The sequence below is a fragment of the Condylostylus longicornis genome, unplaced genomic scaffold (genome assembly GCF_029603195.1).
Source record: "Condylostylus longicornis isolate FDR11 unplaced genomic scaffold, ASM2960319v2 ptg000043l, whole genome shotgun sequence".
In the NCBI taxonomy this organism is placed as follows: Eukaryota; Metazoa; Arthropoda; class Insecta; order Diptera; family Dolichopodidae; genus Condylostylus; species Condylostylus longicornis.
The window spans coordinates 598,404-622,554 of record NW_026578012.1 but is presented as its reverse complement, the minus strand read 5'-3'; the positions used below and the strand labels follow the sequence as shown (position 1 = coordinate 622,554).

The following is a 24,151-nucleotide window of genomic DNA, read 5'->3' as shown; positions in this document are numbered from 1 at the left end:
TTTCCTAATTTTTTTGTTTTTTTTTTGCTTCACAAAAATTCACCATTTTGTTTTATTTAAATTAAAAAATTCATAAATGTCTTTGAATGAAATTAAAAGTAAAAGAATTGAAAATAAAATTGAAAAATATTTTGCAAATGAGTAAAATTTTTAGAAATTTGAATTTCTTTTTTTTTTTTGTTTTCTTTTTGTTTAATTTGATTTGAAATGCATAATGAAGTAAATTTTTTGGAATTTTTTTTTTTTTTCTTATAAAAATTATTAGAGTGATTTTTTTGAAATTTTTAGAATAAATACACCGAATGAACTTTTTTACAGTAATTGTATATAAAATATGATTTAAAGGATACTGCCATCATAATGCAGGGTATTTCGCATAAAATGACAAAGTTCCATGGGGGGCGTGGGCAGCGGTACCTTTGTTCCTTATGCGAAATACCGTATGACTACCGTATTTATATACGTGTACAATATTACAACAACATGGAATACATGATGAACAATATAAAAGAGTTGTAGAATTTTAAGAAAATATTAATACATTTAATCTATTTCTAGTATAAGAAAATCGTAATTCTATGAAATTTCATATGCAATTTCGTATAATTACGATCAGTATAAAAGTTTTTTTTTTTTTAATTAATTTCCAGAATTTGCCCTCTTTTAATATATTTTCTTAAAAATTTATAAAATAACAAAAATCCTTTTATGGAATTATATTTTATTAAAACTGCTTATAATTCCGCCTTTTTTCAATTTTACTTAAACTGATCATAGTAGAAATCTTATAATCCAGTATTTACGTTTATTGACCAAAATATCTGGTTTATCATAAAAGATTTTTTAACATTTAGTGGCTGAAATTAAAGCTTAAATAGCTTGTGCAAAATTCTATAAAAAAATTTACTCATACAAAATTGCCGAAATAAAGAAAACTACAAAAAAAAAAACAAAATAGAAAAAATTAGAATTTTCAAAAGTTCATAAAATACAAAATCTATACAATATTTTCTTCTATTCATTTCGAAAACTATTGATTTGAAACCTGTACCCTTTTTGGAACGAAAATTATAAGAAAAAAACCCTGGGGCAAACAGAAATTTTCGTGAAAATATTCAATAAGTTTTCGAAATTCTAAAAATATCATTTACATAAGATATTGCACCTTATTAACAATTTGAGTGCACACATGTTCCACTTTTGTCTAGCAATATTTTAAAAATGAGATCGTTTATCAAGAATCTTTTATTAGTTTAAATACTTTCAACTGTCAAGAGCGAATGCAAAAAATTTGAGAATATAAGAAATTGTAAGTGTTTCTATTACACAGGGAGATTTAAAAATCATAAATTTAAGCTCATTTTTTTTTGCAAATTTAAGGACAAGAAACAAAAATGGTACATGTGGGTACTCAACATTCATAAAAAATAAGTGTGTACTCTACAGATTGATATTTTGGAGTCTTGAGTAAGATTCAATTATAACATTATTTGCAAAGGAAATAACTATTTTGAAAAATATTATTCTAACTATGGCAGGATCATTTAAATTATATAACAAAAATTAATATTATAAATTTATTAAGAAAAAAAAAATTTGGAATGTATGCATTTTTCATTCAAAATTTCCCTTTATTATTACGAGTATATAACATGTAAGTAAATTCATAATGTATAATTTATATACCACCGTTATATAAAAGAAAATCAACAAACCATTTTGTTTCATTTTATTTTATTTTATAGAACATTTACATATAGAAAAAACAACCAACCCCCATAACCCCCCGTTTAATAATTTTTATATAAAATGCTTCAAAAATTGTGTCACGTTGAATAGGTTTCATAGTTCTTTTTTTTTTTTTAAATAAAATTTTTTTTTGTTCTAGTTTTTATTTCTCTTTTTTCTTTTTTGTTCTTGTGATATCCATTTTGCGTTTTTTGAATTTTGATTAGCTAGTATATGGCTTAATGTGTGTGTGAGAGTGTTCTTTGTTTTGTTTGTTTTGATATTACTCCCAAAAAAAAAAAAAACAAAAATTAAAAAAAACAAATTCAATTTTAATTAGTCCTTTTTTGAACTTTTTTGTGACGTAGTTTCCTTATAAACAAAAAACAGAAAAAATATAAAATATGAATAAATAAAATCGGAAAAAATTATTAAATTTCTAAATTTAAAATTAAAATTAAATTTATTTAATCAAAAACTGTGATAGCAAAATATTTATTATAGCATATAATTTGTTTTTACTTAATAAAAATTTGAGCAAAAAACAAAAAAAAAATATTTTGATTGAAATTATTTTATTAATTAAATTTTGTATAAAACTAAAATATTTTTTCATCAATAATAAAAATTTAATAAATTAATTCCAATTTATACATGTGTATATGTATATATATATATATGTATTTATGTATATGTATATGTTCCGTAGGACCCAATTTAAATATTTAACAACTTCTGAATTTAAATGAAATTCACTTGGAAAATAATTTTAGATATTTTATTAGAAAAAAATTTTTAAAAAATAAAAATATTATGCAGAATTTTGAAAATTAAAAATACATACATGGTATTTGATAAAAACAAATTCTAAATTCGAAAATACGAATAACAAATTATAGAATTATTTTAGTAGATTTCTATAATAAACCGAATAAGTAAGTTCGGAATATTCATGAAAATTTTTGATTTGGAGTCTGAATAGTCGGTTTTTTTTATTTTAAATGAAATCCAGGTTAAAATTCCTTTTGCACAAGCATATTGTTACTTTTATTAGAGACTAAACAAACTGAGAGCTTAATTAAAAAAAAAAATTCAAAATCGAAACATAATCTAAGTTAAGAGAAGAAAATTTAACCTGACAAACAAAATTTCCTGAATAATAAATTGAAAATAAACAAGTTTTTGAATATTTTTTTTTTAAAAATATTTTTAAATTTATTATGTCTCATCTAATCGCAGTAAGCACGGATCGGAAAATTGTAATATATTGAATGTAATCTACAATTTTACAACTGTTATACAAGCATATAATAGTTACTTATAAACAAGTATATATGTAAAAAATAATCCGGCGCAAGCATACACACTCATAGTCATTTAAAAAAAGAAAACAATTAATTCTAACTCCCCCCTACAATAGAATTTGTGATTGGCCCAGGAAGTCCTTTACCTATACCCAATTATTTCCAGCATCTTTAAAGTGATTAAAATAATTGAATATTAAGGAAAAATAAAATAACAAAATTACACTAGATATGGGCACACCATAGGCAATTGTTTAAAATATCCCAAAATACCAAAATTTTTTTATTAAATCCCAACACTCAAAAATAATTGCCAAAAAAAAAAAACAATGAGTCAAAAATATTTTTTTTAAACAAATTTTTCTTTTTGCATGGTATTGAAAAATTAATCTTTGATTTTTTTTTTAAATAAAACAAATTTCCTATTCTTTTAAGTAGTGTGGTAACCCTTGAAACAAGATTTTGAAAATTTTAATTAGAATTTAAAAAAAAAAAAAATATTCGATTTAACACAATTCGATCAATTTTAATATTTTTTTATTTATTGATTATGCAAAATTAAATTTTGATTTTACTTAGAAGATTGCGAAGAATAAAAAAAAAAAAAACACAAAATTTATTTGTTCTGTTATTTGGAGTGAAAAAATTTTTTTTAACCAAAAATTTTATATAATAAATACCTACACCATTAATTATATAATATTCTAGTAAAATTAAATTCATTTAAATTTTATAATATCAAAAAAAAAAAAGTACTGAAATTATTTATTATTAATTTTTTAATAATATATAGTACTGGTCGGCCTTTGTATCGTACTCGTATAAATAATACTGGATGCACATCATATCAATATCCTTACGGTAATTATCAAATGTATCAAGCTAATTACGGTCTTGGACATCCGCGTAAAAGAACATTTACATCATCATTATCAACAACACCAGGTGGTGGAACTTCAGCAACATCTGTATTTAATAGTGATTCAACGGAAACACAAGACGATGATTCATCAATTGATTTATTTGAACCATTACCATCAACAAACCCAACACATGATGACAGGGATATCATAGCAAAAAAATCAATATTAACAAATCATATTAGTGCAATAACACGTATAGAAAATAAAAATGATAATGAACAAAAAAAGTTGGGAACATCAAATAAAACAACAACAACAACTGCAACGGTGACAGGTGTAACAACAAAAACAACATCATCATTAATAAAAACGACAGGTTTAAAACCTGTTTCAAAAATTACTGATGGTGTATTATCAAATAGTATAACAAATCGTATCACTAGTGTAGATGATGATGATGACAATACCATAGAAAGTGGAATAAGAACTGTAAGTAGATTTTTTTTTTAAAAGAAAATAAAAAAAAAATTAAAACTTTTTTAATAATTTTTAATATTAAATTTTTTAAATTTCAAAAATTTCTTTAACCCGATGTAAAAAAATAGTACGAAGCCTCGGAATAAGACTTAATTGTGTTAATATAATAAGCTATTCTCTTACAATACGAAAAATTAGACATAGAAATCAGATATATGTATAAGCTTGTGACATGTTTGGGCTTTTTTGGACTTCTGCTTAACTTTTCCTTTTCGGCACATAATAAGACTAAAATATTTGAAATAGAGCAATTATTTAAGAAATAAACAAGTAGAAATGAAAATTTTAACTCTGACCTTCCCATAAATTAATTTTCAGTTTCTTGTCAGCCATCTTTAGTCGTTGAAATCGGATAACCTACATAAATATCAGTTAATATTCATTAAACTGTTTAAATGCGCAAGACTCCACTAGCAATAATATTTTCTTGTATTTTATGTTTATATTTTTTTTTAGAAAAAGAGTAAAGACACATTTTACACAAAAGAATAAATTTTAATACAATTTATACAATTTGATTCCACTACAGGATGAAATTTGAACCTCAATTAACTATAAAAATACAACATTATTGTTAATGCATAATAAAGGACTTGCACTGCAATTCGCTTTTCTTAATCGAAAGTCGTATGTTTTTGTTAATTTTAACTTGTTATTTTATTGTTCTATAGTTTTTCTTTATAAAGCTCTTGAGTGTGCGAGTTATAAATAAAATTAGAGCATTATTAAGTTTTTTATCAGAGTATTATTAAGGACCCCAAATAATAAACAGTAAAAATAAGATAAGAACAACAATTACTAATTAAATTTGGTATAAAGATGAAAAATAAAATTTTGAAGTTCATTTAAAAAAAATTGAGAAACAAAGTGCATAACGGTTTCAATCTGCCTACGAGTATGTGGTCTTTAATAAAATTTGCCCAACTCTAAGTTGAAAAAGAGAAATTTCATACACAAATTTTTCCTGCTGAAACAAGCCTTTTAGAAAAAAAATGTTTACCTGTCTCAAAATCTCAACTTCTTGACAATTTATTATGCACAAAATATGAGTTTTCAAAATAGAAACATTAGAATGATAAAGTGGCTATTGAAATCAACTGTAATACTGTGTTAATTTTATAGCAAGTAAACGAACCACTCGTGCATATTCAACACCATATCTTTTGTTTTCAATTGTCTTTCCACTTGAAAATGTTCTACTTTATAAACCATTTGTTGGATTCGACATAAAACCCAGTTAAGCTAAAATCCACGTGTGCACACAAAATGATTTAATCTCTTGTGTCTTTAAGTATAAAAAACATTATAATTTTTTAGTGTAACAAAGGGATAAAAATTTATACTTTCAATAATTTTAAATGGTTATCTTAGAAGGTACTCTTAAAAGTCTTCAGTAGACTAAAAGAAAGTTTAATAAATGCTTGGAAATTACAAATTGTTTTATAATTTCGTGATAAAGTATAATGAATTTTGCGATATTCTTGAAACTAAGGGACAAAATCAAGTACCATGACAAAAAAAAAATTGATTACAAAAAGAACTCTGAATTTTTGAGTAAAATATTTGGAAAATTTTATTTAATAGACTACATCACTAATTAATTGTAATTTTTTTGTGAATTGATAAAATTTTACGGAGAATTTTCGATTCAATAATTCTATTTTGTCATGCATCTTTTATAAAAATCTCAGGAATTGCATTTATAATATTCGGTCTATAGAAAATAAATATTCGGTCCAGTTCAATTCTCATGATTTTTCATGATGGAACTAATCCATTAAATAAACGAATGATCTCGAATTTTAAAATTTGTTTCTAACAAATTCCGGTTTATGGTCCTTGTTTTTTACAAAGACCACTTTGAAAGCAAAAAAAAAATCTGATGTGGTCAGCACATAACCGACCGCAATGTGTATTGTCTAGTTGAGTGAAAGTGTTACAGAATATTAAAAAAATGTCTGTTAAGTACTCCTTTCCAATTTTAAGGACATTTGTAAGCTTATAGTTAACATATCTAGAAAAATGTAAATTTGGCTCTTAGTACAGTTTCGTTTTGTGCTATCCGAATTCCCTGAAATGCCCTCCAGTTAGTTTTGGTAATGTCCAGAACTCAAATATCAAATTTCATGAAATCCCATCAATTCGTTCCGTAGATATGGTGAAAAATGTAAAATCGGCCCGTAAATCAGTTTTCGAGCCCTGATCTTTCCAAAAAATTTATATGTTCATTGTTTTAATACGAGGAATTCAAGTATTAAATTTCAATGAAATCGATCAATTATTTCCCTTTATATACGCAAAAATGTATATTTGGCCCGAAGTAAACGTCCAGTTGCTGATGCCTGATATCTTCCAAAAGTTAGGAATTCTTGTTGATGGTCGAGAAAAGCTTATATATGAAATTTCAAGTAAATCGGTCGAATATTTTCTTCAAAATGTTCAAAAATGTAAAACAGGCCCGCTAAAAAGTGCAGTTCCCGAGGCCTGATATATCCCAAAAGTTGATCAATCCGTGCCATGATGCAAATAAACTTACATATAAAATTTCATCAAAATCGGTTCAGCAGAATTTGAGATACACGCGTGCACACACAGACCGACAGACCGACAGACTGACAGACCGACAGACTGACAGACCGACAGACCGACAGACCGACGGACCGACAGGTTGCTAAAAATAATTTACTTACACTTCCCTACTATGGAGAAGTGCATTCCCACCGAAAACTCGATATGCAAAATTTGTTGCCATCACATAACCTACCTATTGTTTACACAATACGGTCGGTAAAAATATAAAGTATTGTTTTTTTCATCTTAATATTACTTACAATTAATCTTAAATTTAGACTTTCTGACTATTCAAATTAAGGCAACAAATTATTAAATAATTGATCTTTGTAATGCTTAATTAATGTTTCTGATTTGTGTGAGGCTTAACCTTATTGCTTTGCGCAACAAATAGCCAAATAATAAATTAAGAATTTCCATATTTGAAAACACTTCACAATCAGTCGATAAGATACTTAATAATTTTAAATAAATTATTTTTAATCAGAACAAAATCGAAAAGCAAAATAGTCCCTACTCAAAACATTTTAAAGAATTTTTATTTCTGAACTATAATTATCGTATTTGATATTAATAAAGCAATCATAAAAATATTATATGTATCTACCCCAACATTGAAATAATAAAGATAATCATAATTGCACATGATAAGGCGCATAACTAACTAAAACAAATTTGGTAAAAAAACTGTTAAATATTTACATGCGTTATAAAAACTGTACAGTACGCCATCACCTTTATGATAAAATTCGTTCTTCTGTTATACAAACATTAAAAATTCCCCACACTTTATACAGACATAAAAGGAAAAAATTTTTATTTAATTTTTTGTGTTTTTGTTTTTGAGAGTTTTTTCTTTTAAGTAAAAAATTACACTGACCAAAATAAACTTAAAAAAGTTTCAAATATAAAAAATAAACAAAAAGAAAAATGAAAACAAATTTGGGATCACTTAAGGGCAAAAATGATATCCTAAAAGTGAAATGTGTAAGAGGGATACGAAAATGTTTTAAGTGCTAAAGGAAACTGAAACAAACACAAAATAACACAAACACACATTTTTTGTTAACTTGAACAAACGCAGAAGAACCTAACCTCAAATTTCGTTAAGGTATGATTTTTTTTGTTCCAACTTTTTCTACTTTTATTTTTGCACTTTATTTTATACTTTTCTTTCTCTCTTTTTATGGCATTTTGTTTTCCTCTGTTTTTTTTCTGCTAAAAAGATTATCCTTTTGGTTTCCAAAATATACTTATATTTTATTTAACTCATATCCTTTGCATTTATTCCAACTTGTTTGCCAAAGATTTCTTAAATATACTTCTGTTATCGTAATAACAAGCACGTATAGGAAAGAAAAAATAAGGCAATTTAAAATCAACTTTGTCTACATACTCGGACACTCTGGAATTATTTTTTGAATTAATTTTATTTGGGTTTTGGACAGCTGTTAATAACTGTTAATATATATAAAAATAGGATTTCGTCCCTTTTGCTTATGATTTTTTTAAATATGCAATATCTGTGTTTCTAACATGTGGGAAGGCTTTCTAACTTTGAATTTTTACTACAAGTTCTTGATATAAAACTAAAAAGTTGATTGGTAATAGTGCTAAATTATGGTATAACACTTTCATTTTCAGAACGAAAGTGTTATACTATAATTGAAATGAATTTTATATAGAGCTTAACAGAAATTTTACTTTGCAGTGATTATAAACGAATTATTAAAAATAAAATTAAAAATATGTTTTTTTTTAAATTTAAAAAATTCTATGGAACTGGTGTTAGTACACAAAAAAAAAAAGAAAATAATTTCTTTTGAATATAAAGAAATTTGCTCACGCCATACAAAAATAAAAATTAAAAGATTTTCTTTTATTTGAATGCTCTTTTTCACTTTCATCTTTTATTATTATAGTTAAAACATTCAAATAACCTTGAGTTTTAACATAATTTTGACCCAAAAATACATGAAAAAAAAAAACGAAAATATCAAAAACCATGTTTAAGAATAATTTACATTAAAATTTTTTTTTATAAAATCTTGAATTCTCCATAATGACTTAAATACGTTTAACACCAGCTAAGCTGCTTTAAACGAAACCACATCTTATAGTATATAAAAACACTTGATCATTACAAAGCCAAACCTCCAAACCAAAGATTATTTTAAAAATTTTATTTTTAAAAACCTCAAAAATCAAGGAATTTTCCATCTTTTTTCTAAAAATACTTGTTTAAATTGAAAAAAGTATTTTAACATTTCCTTTCAATTGAAAAATTGGAAAATTGCATACTTTTAGGGGACTTCCTATTGTATGGAATTGTAAATTGTACTTGGAAATTTTCTCCTTTTAATTTTAATAAGAATAAAATTTTCGTAGAACTTACATATTGAACTAAAATTCAAAACCATCGGTGCATTTCCAAAAATTTTTTAATTTTTCAATGTTATCTATCAATGTATATCTATCAAGCCACCAAGTTGAAGTTATTTTTCGAAACATTGCTATCGGAGAATGTGAAATTTTTGAGTATTCTTTGTGATTTTCATTTTATTTATTATTGTTGTAAATTCGATTATCTTTAAATTCAAATTCTATTTGTTTAGTTTTTAAATTCTTATTTAAAAACTTCACTCTTAAATTCAGTATTCTTTCGTTTGAAAGACAGGAAAGGTTGTCTGCGTTAAAAATTGCTATTTTTTTTTTGTAATGCATTTTTTCAGACAGAGTTTTTACCATCCAATTTTCTTGAAATTTAAATTTTAAACTAAAAAACATGTAGAATTAGAAGGGCTTAAAATATTTATTAATATCAAACACAACTTCCATTTAAATTCCATATAAATTTTAGAATTTATTTTTAATTTACTCTTTAACTCTTCAGGTATGGAATATATGACATTAATTACACTCTCACAATCGAAACTATTACGATTTCTCATTTAAAATTTTTACATATTCACTCCTTTTTGCAAATGCAACACAATTTTCAATTAGCACATTTTCCTTTAGTAACAAAGGAATAAAGAAATGTTAGAGGCATTTATTTTTATTAAGATTTTCAATAAAGATTTTTAATCTTATTGAAATGAAATTGTTTTGTAATCGTTAAATTTCAAAATTGCCATAATATGGTCTGGCGAATGTTATACTCTTGTAATTTATAATAGAAAATTTCGTAATTAATTTTTAAATTATAATAAAAATGAAAAAATTAAATAAAAAAAAATTATATTCAAAGATTTTAATTACTATATCATATAAAATGATAATGAACCCATCACTTCACAAGCAAACAAGGAAAAATCAAAATAATCCTGCAAAATGATCTAACAAAGACTTCCGTTTTTTTTTTAAAATCCTTTTTCTCCTAAACATTAATCAAATAATAAGATTTTCGAAAGAAATTAAATAAATATAATTAAGAATTATTTATATTTCGATTTTATACACAATTGTGTATTTTATTGTATATATAATATCCTTTTTATCTTAAACTTTCATTTCTTATTCTATATATCCTATATATTCATACATTTTGTATAATCCTCTATTTTGACCTTGTAAACATTTATATATGAGGCATTTATAACATATATTTATTCACAATAGTATTTAAATTTGCACACTTACACAATATTATTGTTTAAATGTGTGATGTATCATGTTATCAGATCTCAATTTTTGTTTTTTTGTTTTCCTTTGCCAATAAAACTAACCATCAAATCATTTCCAGATATTTACCTTTTTCTTTTTTGATCCTGAATCCATTTATGTATATGCATGATATAAAAATAGCCTTTTATTTATAAAATACTAGTATAAATTTAGTATAGGTAAATTTAGTGTAACCTCAATCTACTTATGGTCAAACATTTATGATATAGTTATGTGTATCTAATGTGAAGAACAATAAAAAAATATATATACATATATGTATGTATATATATCGACTTCAGATCGGGCAATATTGAATGAAAAATAAAGGCAGGAATTTTCTAATACTTAACAATTTTGTACTTTTCTTTTTTTTTTCTTTCTTTCTCTCTTTTAAAGGCAAATTTTTATTGCAGAATCATAAATACGTTCATGGACCAGGATATTCAGAATAATATAATATTAATAATAGATATATATCAGTAGAGAGTAGAATATAGGAAAAACAAGAAATAGATAAGATCATATGAAAAAAAACGTGTATGTGTGTAGGAATATAAAAATGAACAAAAACAAAAATAAATATCGAAAATATCCTTTTAAAAGCTAATCTCAATATAACGCCTCCTTCATAAAAATTCGATTGAATTTAAGTTTTTTTTTTTTTTTTATTTTCTTTTTCAATTTATTTTGTGTATATAGAATTAGGTTCATGTTAGTAACTAGTTATATAATATAGTTATAGTAGATGAAAATATTTTTAGATATTTGGATGATTTTACACCAAAATATTTTTATATTTTCTTTTAATAGAAAACTTTTTATTATTAACTCAACTAAATGAAATAGTTTTATATATACATATGTATAATGAAATAAGAAATATTGTATATAACACTTTAGTTTTAAGGAAACTCAAAATGCTTATATTCAATGATAACTTTAAATTTATTTTTTACTATAGAATTAATTTAAGGAGTTAATTCTTGTTTAAACTCAACAGAGACTTAAAAAAAAATTTTTTAAGCCGTCCCAATTCTAAAGCATACTTTTGATATAACTAGGTAGTTTTTCGTACCTTTTTCAGAGTGTGTACCATAGAATATAGAGAAACTTAAAATATATTTTATGAGAATAATTTTTATACAACTTTTCTTAAATATTAGATTTTGATTATAATTTCTCAGAAGTCTGTCATAATTTAATTTTATAATTCACAATGTAATATTCAATTCAAGTAAATCAAGAATTAGTGGTAATGGTCCATTTGAATAATTCAGTTCCGGAGCCGCCCGCTCCTTCATATAACGAGTTTTTAATTAACAAATGAAATGAAATTTTTAAAAATGAAATACATGTGAGCTATAAAAAATACGAGGTAACAACAAGTTCGAATATAATTAAATATAATTAAATCGTGATATTTCTGACTGTGATATTTTAATAAGAATGAATTAAATTATGTTTCAAATACATTATAGTATGTTATAATATAAATTGTAGAAGTCCACATGGTTTTCCTTAAAAAAATTTCAAAAGCTTACATTATATTATTTTATTTACAGCAAGAATCGTGTTACAATGCCACTGTTACATTCAACAGTTATTATTAGTTTCACTTTGTTAGTCCGTCCGTCCGTAGACAATATTTTTGTTTACAAAACTTCTACACCCTTGAAGATAGAAAGCTCGTCCCCTCTAGAAGTTATACCCCCCCGAAACCCTAAAAATGCCATTTTTTAACTATTTAGTGCAATGAAACCATAAGCATTTTTCAAATTTTACAAATGCAGAAAGGCAAACGGCTTGCTTCCCCGGTATACTACAGGTTAACTCTAGAAAAACAAAATGGCCGTTCAAATTTACCGTTATCTAAAGTCCGTTTTTTCCAAATTTTTGATGTTGTTTATTTTCTAGACCCCAGCCTCTAGAAGCCTAAGATTTTAAGGGCTTTTAGACTATAATAAATACTTCATTTTGTTAGAACAAAATTTTTTTCCATCTCCACCCCCTCTCAAGTTATCGCCTCTTGAAATTTGTAAAATTTGAATTTTTGACGCCTTATATTTCCGAAACCGAAAGGTTTTTCAAATTTCTACAAAGGCAGAAAGCTAACGGTAAATTCTATGACATTAAAAAATATAATTATTTTTCTTAACTCACGCAATTAACCTTTAAAATCGAGCATTATGTTAAATCCACTTTTTATTAATTTTGGCTTTATTTCAAAGACTGCATAAATCGTTCATCCTAAATATATGCAATCCTAGAAATAGTTCCGTATATGAATGAAAATAATTTTAATAGTGTGATAGCTATAAATAGACTGTATTTTAAAGCAGTATTTTCACTTGTTGGAGGGAAAAGTGCTACAATACAAACCATTGGTTTGACCCAACTTTATTTTATATAACTTAAATATTTTCATACTATCTTCATTTAAAATATTCAATCTTAACATCGCAAATTTTTTATATAACATTATTCGAATCCTCCACCTCTAATATTGCCATTCATTCATAAATCTATATAAAAATCAAAAAATTTTCTTAAAATATTTTAAATTTTTTCCTAATTTAAATATTCTATTAACAAATTTTCAAAATATTTTCTTTTACATAATCAAATCACTGATCCATAAAATGTTAATTTATTATTCACATTAATATTTACATACATACATATGTGCACATATATCTGTACACATTTATATACATAAGCAACTTTACATTAATATTAATGTTTATATATAGTTTTGGTTTCGTGGTTCTTGATATTTACATTTAAAGGTTGATTATTTAGTAGAAAAATAAAAAAAAAAAAATTTTTTAAATTAAGTTTTCATTTTATAATATTTTATAAATTAAAGTTTTTCCATTTTATATGAAAAAATTAAAAAAACAAAAAATTTTAAGAGGAAAAAATATATGGCTAAAGAGTATAACAATTTTCACAAGTTTTTATAATTGTAGAATAATTAAAAGGATTTAAATTATGTTTCTTCTGTATCTGATACTAACTACTTCTTAAACTAGTTGAGGTGAGAGGTAAAAATGAATTATAAAAAGCAAAAAAAAGCGGGAAAGCAAATGGAAAATTATGGAACATAAAGGAAAAGTTTTTTAATTTTAAATATTTTTCTTTTATTCTTGTTTTTTTTTTTTGCACACAGAAAAAAAAGGTCTCATATGTAAAGTAGAAGAAGTTTTTTAAGTGATAATTTTTTTTTTTTGCAAAATATACTTGTTTGTGCTTTAAATATATTGCTTTAAAAAATTATCTATAAAATCTGTATGTAAATATGACCAGACCACAGATGTAATAAGAAATTTTAAACTGAAATTTCAGAAAAAGTTGTCCTTTTAAAAGCAAAATACATTTTTATTAAAAATTTATATTTTTGCTAAAATAACATCCAGGATATCCCGAAGAATAGAACAACATATAATTTTAAAATAAACTGAAATTTTCAATTATTAAGAAACTCAGTTCTGTTTTTATGAAAAGGATCGAAAATTTTATAAAATTGTAATCCAACCAATTGGTTTTCTGCTAAGAGCTATACTTGAAAAAGCTTTCTTTGTCATAAAATTATTGAATCTGAAATGATAATATGAATTAGCCTAATCAACTACATTATTTGATATATGTATATTCCTAAATCTAAATTTGTCCAAATATTTAAAAAATTTCGTTCGTAGTTCGAATATAATTTCAAAATTAACCATCAACTCGATAACATTACTAGATTTTACTCGAAAACTCTCATAATCAAACAACAGAACTCGATTTTACCAGCAAACTTTCATAATCATATAACAGAACTCCATTTTGCTCGATAAGTCGCATAACAGATTCATTCAGTAATCAACTGATTTAATATAAATCATGGTTACAAATTTTTCATTATAAATTGAATAGTTATTCTTTTTATGAGTCTTTTATTCACAAAATTTATACGAGATTATTCACAAAAATACCAGCTACACATTTTCAAAATTTTACTGCAACCATTTAATTATATTCTTTCCATTCGTATCATTTCTACTTAATATTTAAAGTGTTTTCTTATAAATAAGGATAAAATCTTTTATACTTACAAAAATTCACTCATTTTATTAGATTTCTCAATAGGTACCGAGTATAGTAACCAAGATTTACTTAAAAAAAATTCTGCATTCAATAAATTTTCTAATACTTTTCTTTTATATTTTTGATTTTAATGTGAAAACGTTCACATTTTTATTATAGTATTCTCCTTCATTTTTTTTTTACACCAGTAATAAATAAAATTTATGTGAGTAGCTACTAATAAAATTTTATTTCTTAAATTTTCGTAAATCACAAAGCTTGTTTTTTTTTAACAAAACTTCATTGTGTTAGAAAATAAGAAACTTAAAAATGTAATCAAAAAGTAATCAAAAGTGCAAAAAAAAAAAAAAATTATTAAATTTAAATTCAAATGTAGTTTTTTTTTTTTTTTCAAATTCTTCGATTTCTAATTAAAAATATAATTAAAATTGTTAATTAAGAAATTTTATCTATAGAAATGCATTGAATATCTAAATTGGATAATCAATGAACTCAATTTTCAGATAAAGTATGATATCAATTGAACTCATTGTCTTTAATAGTAATTATTAAAATAAATTTCTTTTAAAACGAGAGAAAATAAAATTGACCGTAAAATTACCTGATCTATGAAATACCCGTACGAATGTTATTCAAGGATAAACGGTGTTTTCCTTTCTGTAGAATTTTTGCTCTGTTGCTAAACTTGTTCTACGATAATTTGACTATACTCTGTAAAATTTTTAAAAATTGTAATATATACCAGTATATAGTTTTTGCATAGTTGTACACCATCTCCTCTTAATCAAATTGGATTTTTACGGTAACAACTCGGAATAATGTTGGAAACTCTTATTCTAGTTAAGAGGGTCATATATGGCCAGACAAAATTTAAAAGTCAATTAGTATTAGTATGATTCAATCTTTTATGGAATTTTTATATATCTACTTTAAATTTTGAAATATATGATATTTAGGAAAGGTTTGCGAAATTTGGAAAAAGTTTGTGGTTTTGACACTCGTCTATCTCGCTTTTTTACTCACTTTCAAATCAGAATTTTCTGAATATTAAAATGAATATTTTACTTTTCATATAAGATTACTAATTTTTTCAATTAGATTTTTGCATTTTTTCTCAAATTATAGACTGAACGTCTCACTTTCAAAAACAAAGTGAATAAATTATGTATGCATTTTAGAAAAAGAACGAGATACGTAATACCAAATAAATTTTCTCACTCGAATATTACGTTATACAAATATATATAATGTTCCTCACTTTCTTCTCACTTTCCGAGTAAAATAGCGCGAAATAGACAATTAGGGCTTAAAATAATTACGTGGCGTTGGTAAAAATTCTATTCTAGAAATATGAGACTCGTTCTAAGAGATTCAATCGTGTATAAAATTTATACACAGTTCCGCTTTTATTTGCATTGTTTTTCTATAAAAGACAAATAATCTCCAAAATAGTCACTCAAAGTCGCCTGATTTTAGTTGCCTCAAAACAGTCATCTTGTCAATTAAGAACGATAATTCAACATAGTTCGCTTTAAAGATTTTTTTGTAAAGTGGTCATTCGATAAGATAAACCTCTGCGCTTCCACGTATATTATAGATACGTAAATTAAAGTGATGAATAAAATTAAAATCACAGTCACTTTCACCATTTTTAATGATTTCTCTATAACACTATTTTTATAACATATTCTATACAAAAAAAATGAAAATAATAAAGAGCATAAAATCATATTTCTCTCATGACATAGAAAATATTATTTAAGAGGCTTTTATAATGTAATGAATATTTTCGAATTTTGACCATTATAATAAAACACAGAAATAGTTCATAAAAACTAGAATCACTATAGCCCTTACAATATTCATGAATATTCAAAATTATATAATGTAGTTTCCTTTATTATTCTTCGTGTTCTTAGGTTTCTTGTTCAGATTATTTCTGTTATATTCATACTAAATCTTATTTGATTTTACACATATTTGGTAGTTTTCAATTTCCTAATTATATACAAAACTTTCATATAAAATACATAATATAAAAATATTCATTAATTTAGTTCTTATTACCATTTCTAACTATACTGGCCAGCATTAATAATTATTATATATACAATTGACCATAAAAATTTATTATCTTCATAATTGCGATTATATAGAAATATTTTTGATATTATTATGAAAATTTTATATAGGCAAATCTAATAAGAACTTATACACAATAACCAAATATAGATATTATTTAGGTCTGAGTATAAAAGTTCGAATTATTTTAGTTCGATTATGAATTTAAGAAAGTTGAAATGCATCAGGAAACAAAAACATAATGTATTTAATACACATAAGGTTATAAATTGAATTCCTCCAAGTTTCTAACATAAGAAAATTTTTTTTATGCAACCACTTTAAATTTCTGTATGAAAGCATCACTTTTTAATTCAGTCTTTCGAACTTTTCATTCATGTTTCACGTTGTCATTTAAAGACTTGTTAATATCATAGTAAATACTGTATTGATTACAATCATTAAGCTGTTCGACTGTAAAATGTGTTCAGAATTGATTAATTTTATTATTAAAGACAAATACTTGTAAAGAAGAACAATATACCAATTAGGAGAGCATTTATGACAACATTAATGCAACAAATGAACTTCCAATTACTTCTCAAAGATTCACTATCCTTTTGTATATTTAATTTAATTTCTTTATAAGAAATTTGTGTTGGAATAACCTACTTTTGCAAATATTCAAAATATTAATTTTTATTTTCATTATCAGCAGCCTGCACTTCTAAACTAACTCATACCATAGTTACGAATAAATTATTTATGTCAGAATACAAGATTACGTAGTAATTTTATTTTTACAAAATGTGTATAGTACAAAATACTTGTTCATGAATTTTTAATATGAATCTTTAAATAACTGATATTGAAATATTTTTGGAATAAAGTATACTTTTGGGGACTGTCGTAAAAATGTACTTTTACTTGGCATTCTTTAAATCAATAAATATTTTTACATTTGCTTTTATATGCATAAAATGTATGTACGTACACATTTAGTCTTTCTTATAGTTCTCTTTTTTTTTTATCCCTGACCTTGATTTCATCGTCTTACAGTTTTGTTTTGCTATACTAATGCAATTTTTTTTATAATATGATGTTTGTATATTATACACACACATACATATACGAACAGCGGAAATAAGTGGAAAACTAGTAAGATGGCTAATAAATCAAAATGGGGAAAAATAATATTTTTGTTTTTTTAAGAAAAATACAAGAGACGATCTAAATGACCTTTAACAAATTCAAATAACCTTCTTTATTATTATTTTTTTGTTTCTACTTGTTCTTTTTTTTTATATGTTATTTCAAATATCATCTACAGCATCTTTTTTAACTTAATGGTCAATCTACTGTAATGGAGAAAAAAAAAGCAGTTATAAATAATATAACAATGACTATTTAGGTATTTAAGTAAAAAGGAATTAAAAAACCAAAAACAATAAACATTATTTTCTTATTGTTATTTTGTAGTAATAGTAGCAGTCAACCTTGGTTTCAAGAACCTTGTAATTTTAATATAATCGAATTTAATTCCAAAAATAAATTGTAGCGCACAAAAATCAATAATGATGCTGTTTTGAAATAAATTTTAATTTAGTTCCCATATAGGCTCATTCATTAAGTTATATAGGATGTTATAGGTCTTGAAGGGATGAATATTTTACGATAACTTTAGTATTTTAAAAATAATGATAAATGCGATCGACTAATTTATACTACTTTTTTTTTAATTTGTAGAATAGATCAAATGGTTTGTGATGCAGCTTATTTCATGACTAAAAATCTAAAAAAATAATTGTAGCATACATTTAGGAGGTGAATCAGAAAAAAGTATGTAATAAATTTGAAAAAAAATAGTCTTACTAGTAAAACAATATTAAGACAGGTAGTTTAATAAATAAAAAAAGTATTTTTCATTTTAGACTTGAAAATATTTTCGATTGCTATCTTACTTTAATAGCAGCCAAACCTAATAATTCATAAAAAAAATTAGACATTGGCCGAAATTGGAAGAAATATTGATAAAATTGAATGACAATAAAGTAAAATGTAAAAATAAAAACTTACTCTGTCTTTATCAATTTACATAGAAAATTTCTGCTTGTATCTTGAATATTTGCAAATGACAACGTGATGAACGGGGACACAAATCAAAGTTTGCATTTTACTTACTGCATTTCTTCTTACTTTAAGCAAATCACTCTTAATTTTTTCAATTTTTAAAATGGGTTCTCTTTAATTCTTCTAGACCAATAATTTCGATTAACGGTAGTTTTAGAAAATTTTAATTAAAAATTATTGGAAAAGTTCTCGAAAAAAATAATGGGGGCATTAAACTTGAAATTAAAAAAATTTAAATATTTTATTATACTTACGTTTATTACCCATAATTTATTGACCTATAGGACTTTTAATTACTAAATAAGGTACTGAAAAAGACTTTGGGTTCCTCCATAAAAATTTATTTATATTTAAATTTATTTTTAAAAATTAAATTACAAACAAAAAAAGAAATGAATTTTTTTTTTTTTGACGAAATTCCAATAAAATCTGAAATATTGCAATAATCAATTTGCGATCAAACACAATTTTCTATTTAATTTAAAAGATCCTGTTGTAATTGTCTTGATATTCCTTTTATATATGTGTGTATTTATGTAAATAATTCACTGTGAAAAATTCAATTATTTTCAATTACAAATAAAGGTTCAACAACCCTGCTTACTTACATATACATATAATATTGGATATGTGTATAACTGTTAACGAAATCATCAGATTATTTAAAAAAATCTATATTACACCTTTAACAAACATATGCTATATTTAAATATGTACTATGTATTTACTAGTACAGGACTTCTTAAACTATGGGTCACGACCCCCAGGGGGAGAGACTACTGAAAAGGGGTCAAAAAATTGTTACAAAAGTTTATTTTTTCTATTGAATAAATATATACATATATAGTTTTATGTCATTCTATTTATTGTGTTTTATTACGACCGATATCCCATCAAAGTTTCCAGTTATATATATGTGAAATGAATGGGTACGTATTCTTTAATCCTTATTTTATTTACATTGTAAAATAGTGCGATATTACATCTACATCTACGGTTAATATTAATTTCATTATATGGAGGAGGGGGTCGTTTAATATTTCCTAAACTTGAAGGGGGTCGCTATATAAAAAAGTTTAAGAAGCCCTGTACTAGTATATATAGGCATAAAAATATTTCTATTTTTTGCATAAAAATAAAAAGAAACAGAAAATAAATGAAATAATAAATGAATAAAATTCATGTAGGGTTGGAAAGGTCTTAATTTTTAATTAAGTAAAAAAAATGTTTTTTTTTTTTTTTAAATAAGTTTATTCGCATATTATATATACTCTTAAACATATAATTAAATGAATAAATACATACATACCTACACATACATGTAAATTTTATCAGGTGTATGATGATCTAAATTAATATTTGCGCGAACTGTATATGGGGGGGTTACCCATTTAAATACAATTTAATTTTATACTAGGTAATATGTATACAAAAATACCTAGATATGAACTTTATCATTTAAAGAAAAACTCATAAATTTTATGGTATGAGTATGAGATACTTTGAACGAGCAAAATAAAAATTAGGAAAATTAAAGAGAAGAGATTCTCTTACAGAGAGAGGAAGGGAAGAAGAGAAAGAGAGATAGAGAGAAAGGAAGAGAGAGATGAAATAGAATATTATATATTTGACCTTCATATTTCTTAGAACGTTAAATAGGTAGCTAAGATATACAAAAAATTGTTATATTAATATAGAAGAAATAGAATAACAATATGCATACACACGTACATAGCTGCTACGCAGAAAAACGTGGAAAAGAAATATAAAAATATAAGAATAGAAAAAAAAAATCTATTATATATTTTCTTTCTCTTCATTAACACACTTTCAACTTGGAAATACTTAATATGAAAATGTAAGATGATAATAGTGTTGGTGATAATGAAATTTTCAATAATATATGTACGCCCATATACGAAGCCTAATATTTTACAAAATATAATATGTACTGGATAATGAAGATGTAGGATCACATTTTTAAAAATAAATGTGAGGTTAAACGCTAATAATTATGGCAGTAAAATTTCCTCTAATAGCTGAAAAATATTTAATAGGCATATTTACATAAAAGAAGCTATATAGTACAATTTCTTAATTTTAATCAAACATTTTAGTACAATTGTATGAATAGCAATTCAATTGGATGCTCTTCATAAAAATTTTATGAATCTGTTAAGAGAATTTCATATCAAATCTGTTAAATTTTTTAATGACTAAATTAAATTTTCTCTTTCATTTTCATTATCAAATTCCGCAGCACCTACTAAATCCAAATATTACAATAATTATTAAAGAAATATTAGTTTCAGTTTAAAAAATTGTAATTAATACAAATAAATAAAATTGCATTATAAAATGACTTATCTTAAGTTGAAGGACTCTATTTGTAGATTGTAGAATTGTACAAATGGGGTAACAGTGCACCGCAATTACATATAAGGAGTTATCGTGTCCTCTCCTCCTGGGCGCACGGCATGCCCTATAACACAGACTCGCGACCCACTCTCTTGATGAACTCAAACAACTTGTGAAGCCCGGAAGACCGTAACTCCGCCGATATGAGAGAAAGGCTGTAAAATTTTTAATACTTTATATTTTCAAATTTATTTTTGAATACATACATAATTTCTTAAACGACTCTCATTAATTCAGAAAATGATTTGAGTTCAACCCTGACAAAGTGTTATAGAATAAATATTATAAAAATAGCGCTGAAAATTTATGAGGAAATAAAAGTTTTAAGAAAACAAAAAAAAGAATAAGAAAAGAAAAAGAAAATTTATTTTCTATTAAAGGTTTCTATTAGTTTTGCGTTTAATGAAGCAAAAGGAGGAATAAAAGAGAAGAATATGAACGCAAAAACACAAAAAAAAACAAGAAAAGTAAAAGAAAAATTCAACCATTACCTCACTTTTTGGGCTTGAAATAAGAAAGTTTTGTTTTCATGTTTTGCGGGAAAAATTGTGGTGACAGTTTGAAAATATTTCTTTATTATAAAAATATATGATTTTATTCATAGACGTATACACCTACATATCCTTATTAATGTATAATAATGGTGTTAATGCGTGTGTATGTTTATGTAATTGTTAAGATGTCTAAGAATTTCCGTGTAATTTAGAGAAAATCGATGTTTGTTAATAAAGCAGAATAAAATTATTATTATGATATTTTTATTTAAGAGAGAATTTCTATGAAGTCTAAATAAACATTTTTAATGGAATGTAAAACAATTGAACTCATTTTGACAATATCAAGTCAAATTAAATTATGGTTGAGATTGAGACAAAAAAAAGAATATACATAATTACAATTAAAAGTTTCGATATTCAATGTTATTCATAACTTGTGAGAAAATATCAAATAATTTATACATAATTCTATTTTACAGTTTAATTTGTTTATAATAAAAAGTTGTTAGATAAAGGAATAACATTATGTTGCCTTTGTTGTTCAGGAGAAGTACTCATTTAATACAACATAGCGTACAAGAGCAAATAGCAAATAGACTTGAACTTGTTAAATCTTTATAAATTACATTAATTTACTGCATAATTTATAGGCATAATTTGAGCTCACCATCAGCCTATTAAATATTTTTTTATCAATAATTTTTGACACTCTCAGTGGCACGTCAGTAAAAAAGGCCTGACGCATAACTGTCAACAACAGCCACAAAGGAAATTTCTAAAAGGGTTCCCGCTACTGCAATAATTTTTTATAGTTGTAGATATGCCGATATCGAATAATAAAAAAAACTATTCCTATTCTAGTATCAAAATTTTTCTTGATTTAAATATAATGACACAAAATAGTCTCTTAAAATAAAAATATTTGCCAAATTAATTTTGTAGTTCATTTTGTCAGGATTTTTAGGTTGACAAACAACTATTCAAAAAATGACTTGAAAATGTCGTAGCAGAGAGATTGATTTTGAGATTAATTTTAAAGGGATTGAAATCAATTAGCATAGAAATTATACATTTATATAGTTAATTATATTCGATTTTTCGGAAAATATTATATATATTATTAGTTTTCATGGAATTGTCTCTTTAAAATAAATTACACTTCAATGTCAATCTATTGTTAGGTTCTCGAATAAAGTCATGCTCTCTTAGAAGTACCTTTGATAAATTGATAAGGAAGAAATAAAGAGAAATAAAACTTTGAGAAACAAAAACCGTATTATACTAAATGTTAAAGTGTATGAGTGTTTCTCTCTATTTAAAAAACAAAAATATAGTCAAGAAGAGAGTATTAAATTATGTAGCACAAATCCAATACTTTCATCTCTAATTTCAACAATGTGACTTGATGTATTATAAATATTTTATTATTAACTATTTTAATATTACATTTTTATTTTTAATTAAATTTTAGTAATTTTTTTCCACAATCAAAAAATATTTTCTATGATTTCAAATTAAAATATGTATACTATAAAGAAATTCAAGATTATTTACTTAAAACATTCATTCAAACAACATTATGATTTTTTTAAAATAATTATTGATATTTTTTTTTTTTGAGTAAAAATGAGAAGCATGTATACCTCCACATTCTTTAAAAATTAAATTCTCACGTTTTTGTTCGGCGTCAAATATTTATAATTTATGATAAAAATTTATAATATTATCCTTTTTATCATCATTCCAATACTCAATAAAATTATTTTACAAAAATATTCTAAAACGTGTTAAATTTTACTGAATCATAAAGGTGTGGTTTTCAAGTCGTGTGTACAATTCATAATAAGGCGTATACGAATTTTAAATTCGAGTTAGAGCGTTTGCAAATAAATTCAATATTAATTTGGCGATTTTCTTCATGAATTTTTTTTTTTATGAATTTATAAATATTTAATTATATTTAAAATAAGTACAAAAATTTTTATATAGAAGAAATTTAACATAAATGAATAAATTATTTTTTTTTTCAGTGTTATCACTTCTTAACCAGATTTTCACATACTCTAATTTTTTCTTTAACCAGATTTTCTCATTTTATTTTATTCTTTATTTTTTGTTTTTGTTAATAATCAGGTAATATGTATATATATGTATATAATATAATTACATGAATGTTTCATATAGAAGATTGCATGTAGCATCTTAATGTAAACAATACTTACTATTCATGTGGATTACAGTATAAAGCAATGTGAAGAACAATTTCGTCGGCAATTTCTTCATA

The 24,151-nt window shown here is 24.2% G+C and overlaps 1 protein-coding gene across 4 annotated transcripts in view; it reads left to right on the top strand.

Annotated features, from left to right (window-relative positions):
- LOC129610059 (cyclic nucleotide-gated cation channel subunit A) overlaps positions 1-24,151 on the top strand; it is a 118,833-nt gene that overhangs the window by 9,803 nt on the left and 84,879 nt on the right. For all 4 annotated transcript variants that reach the window (XM_055522384.1, XM_055522385.1, XM_055522383.1 and 1 more), the window contains one exon: positions 3,826-4,384. In XM_055522384.1, the coding sequence (XP_055378359.1) occupies positions 3,826-4,384 (559 nt within the window). The remainder of the gene's footprint in view (positions 1-3,825; positions 4,385-24,151) is intronic.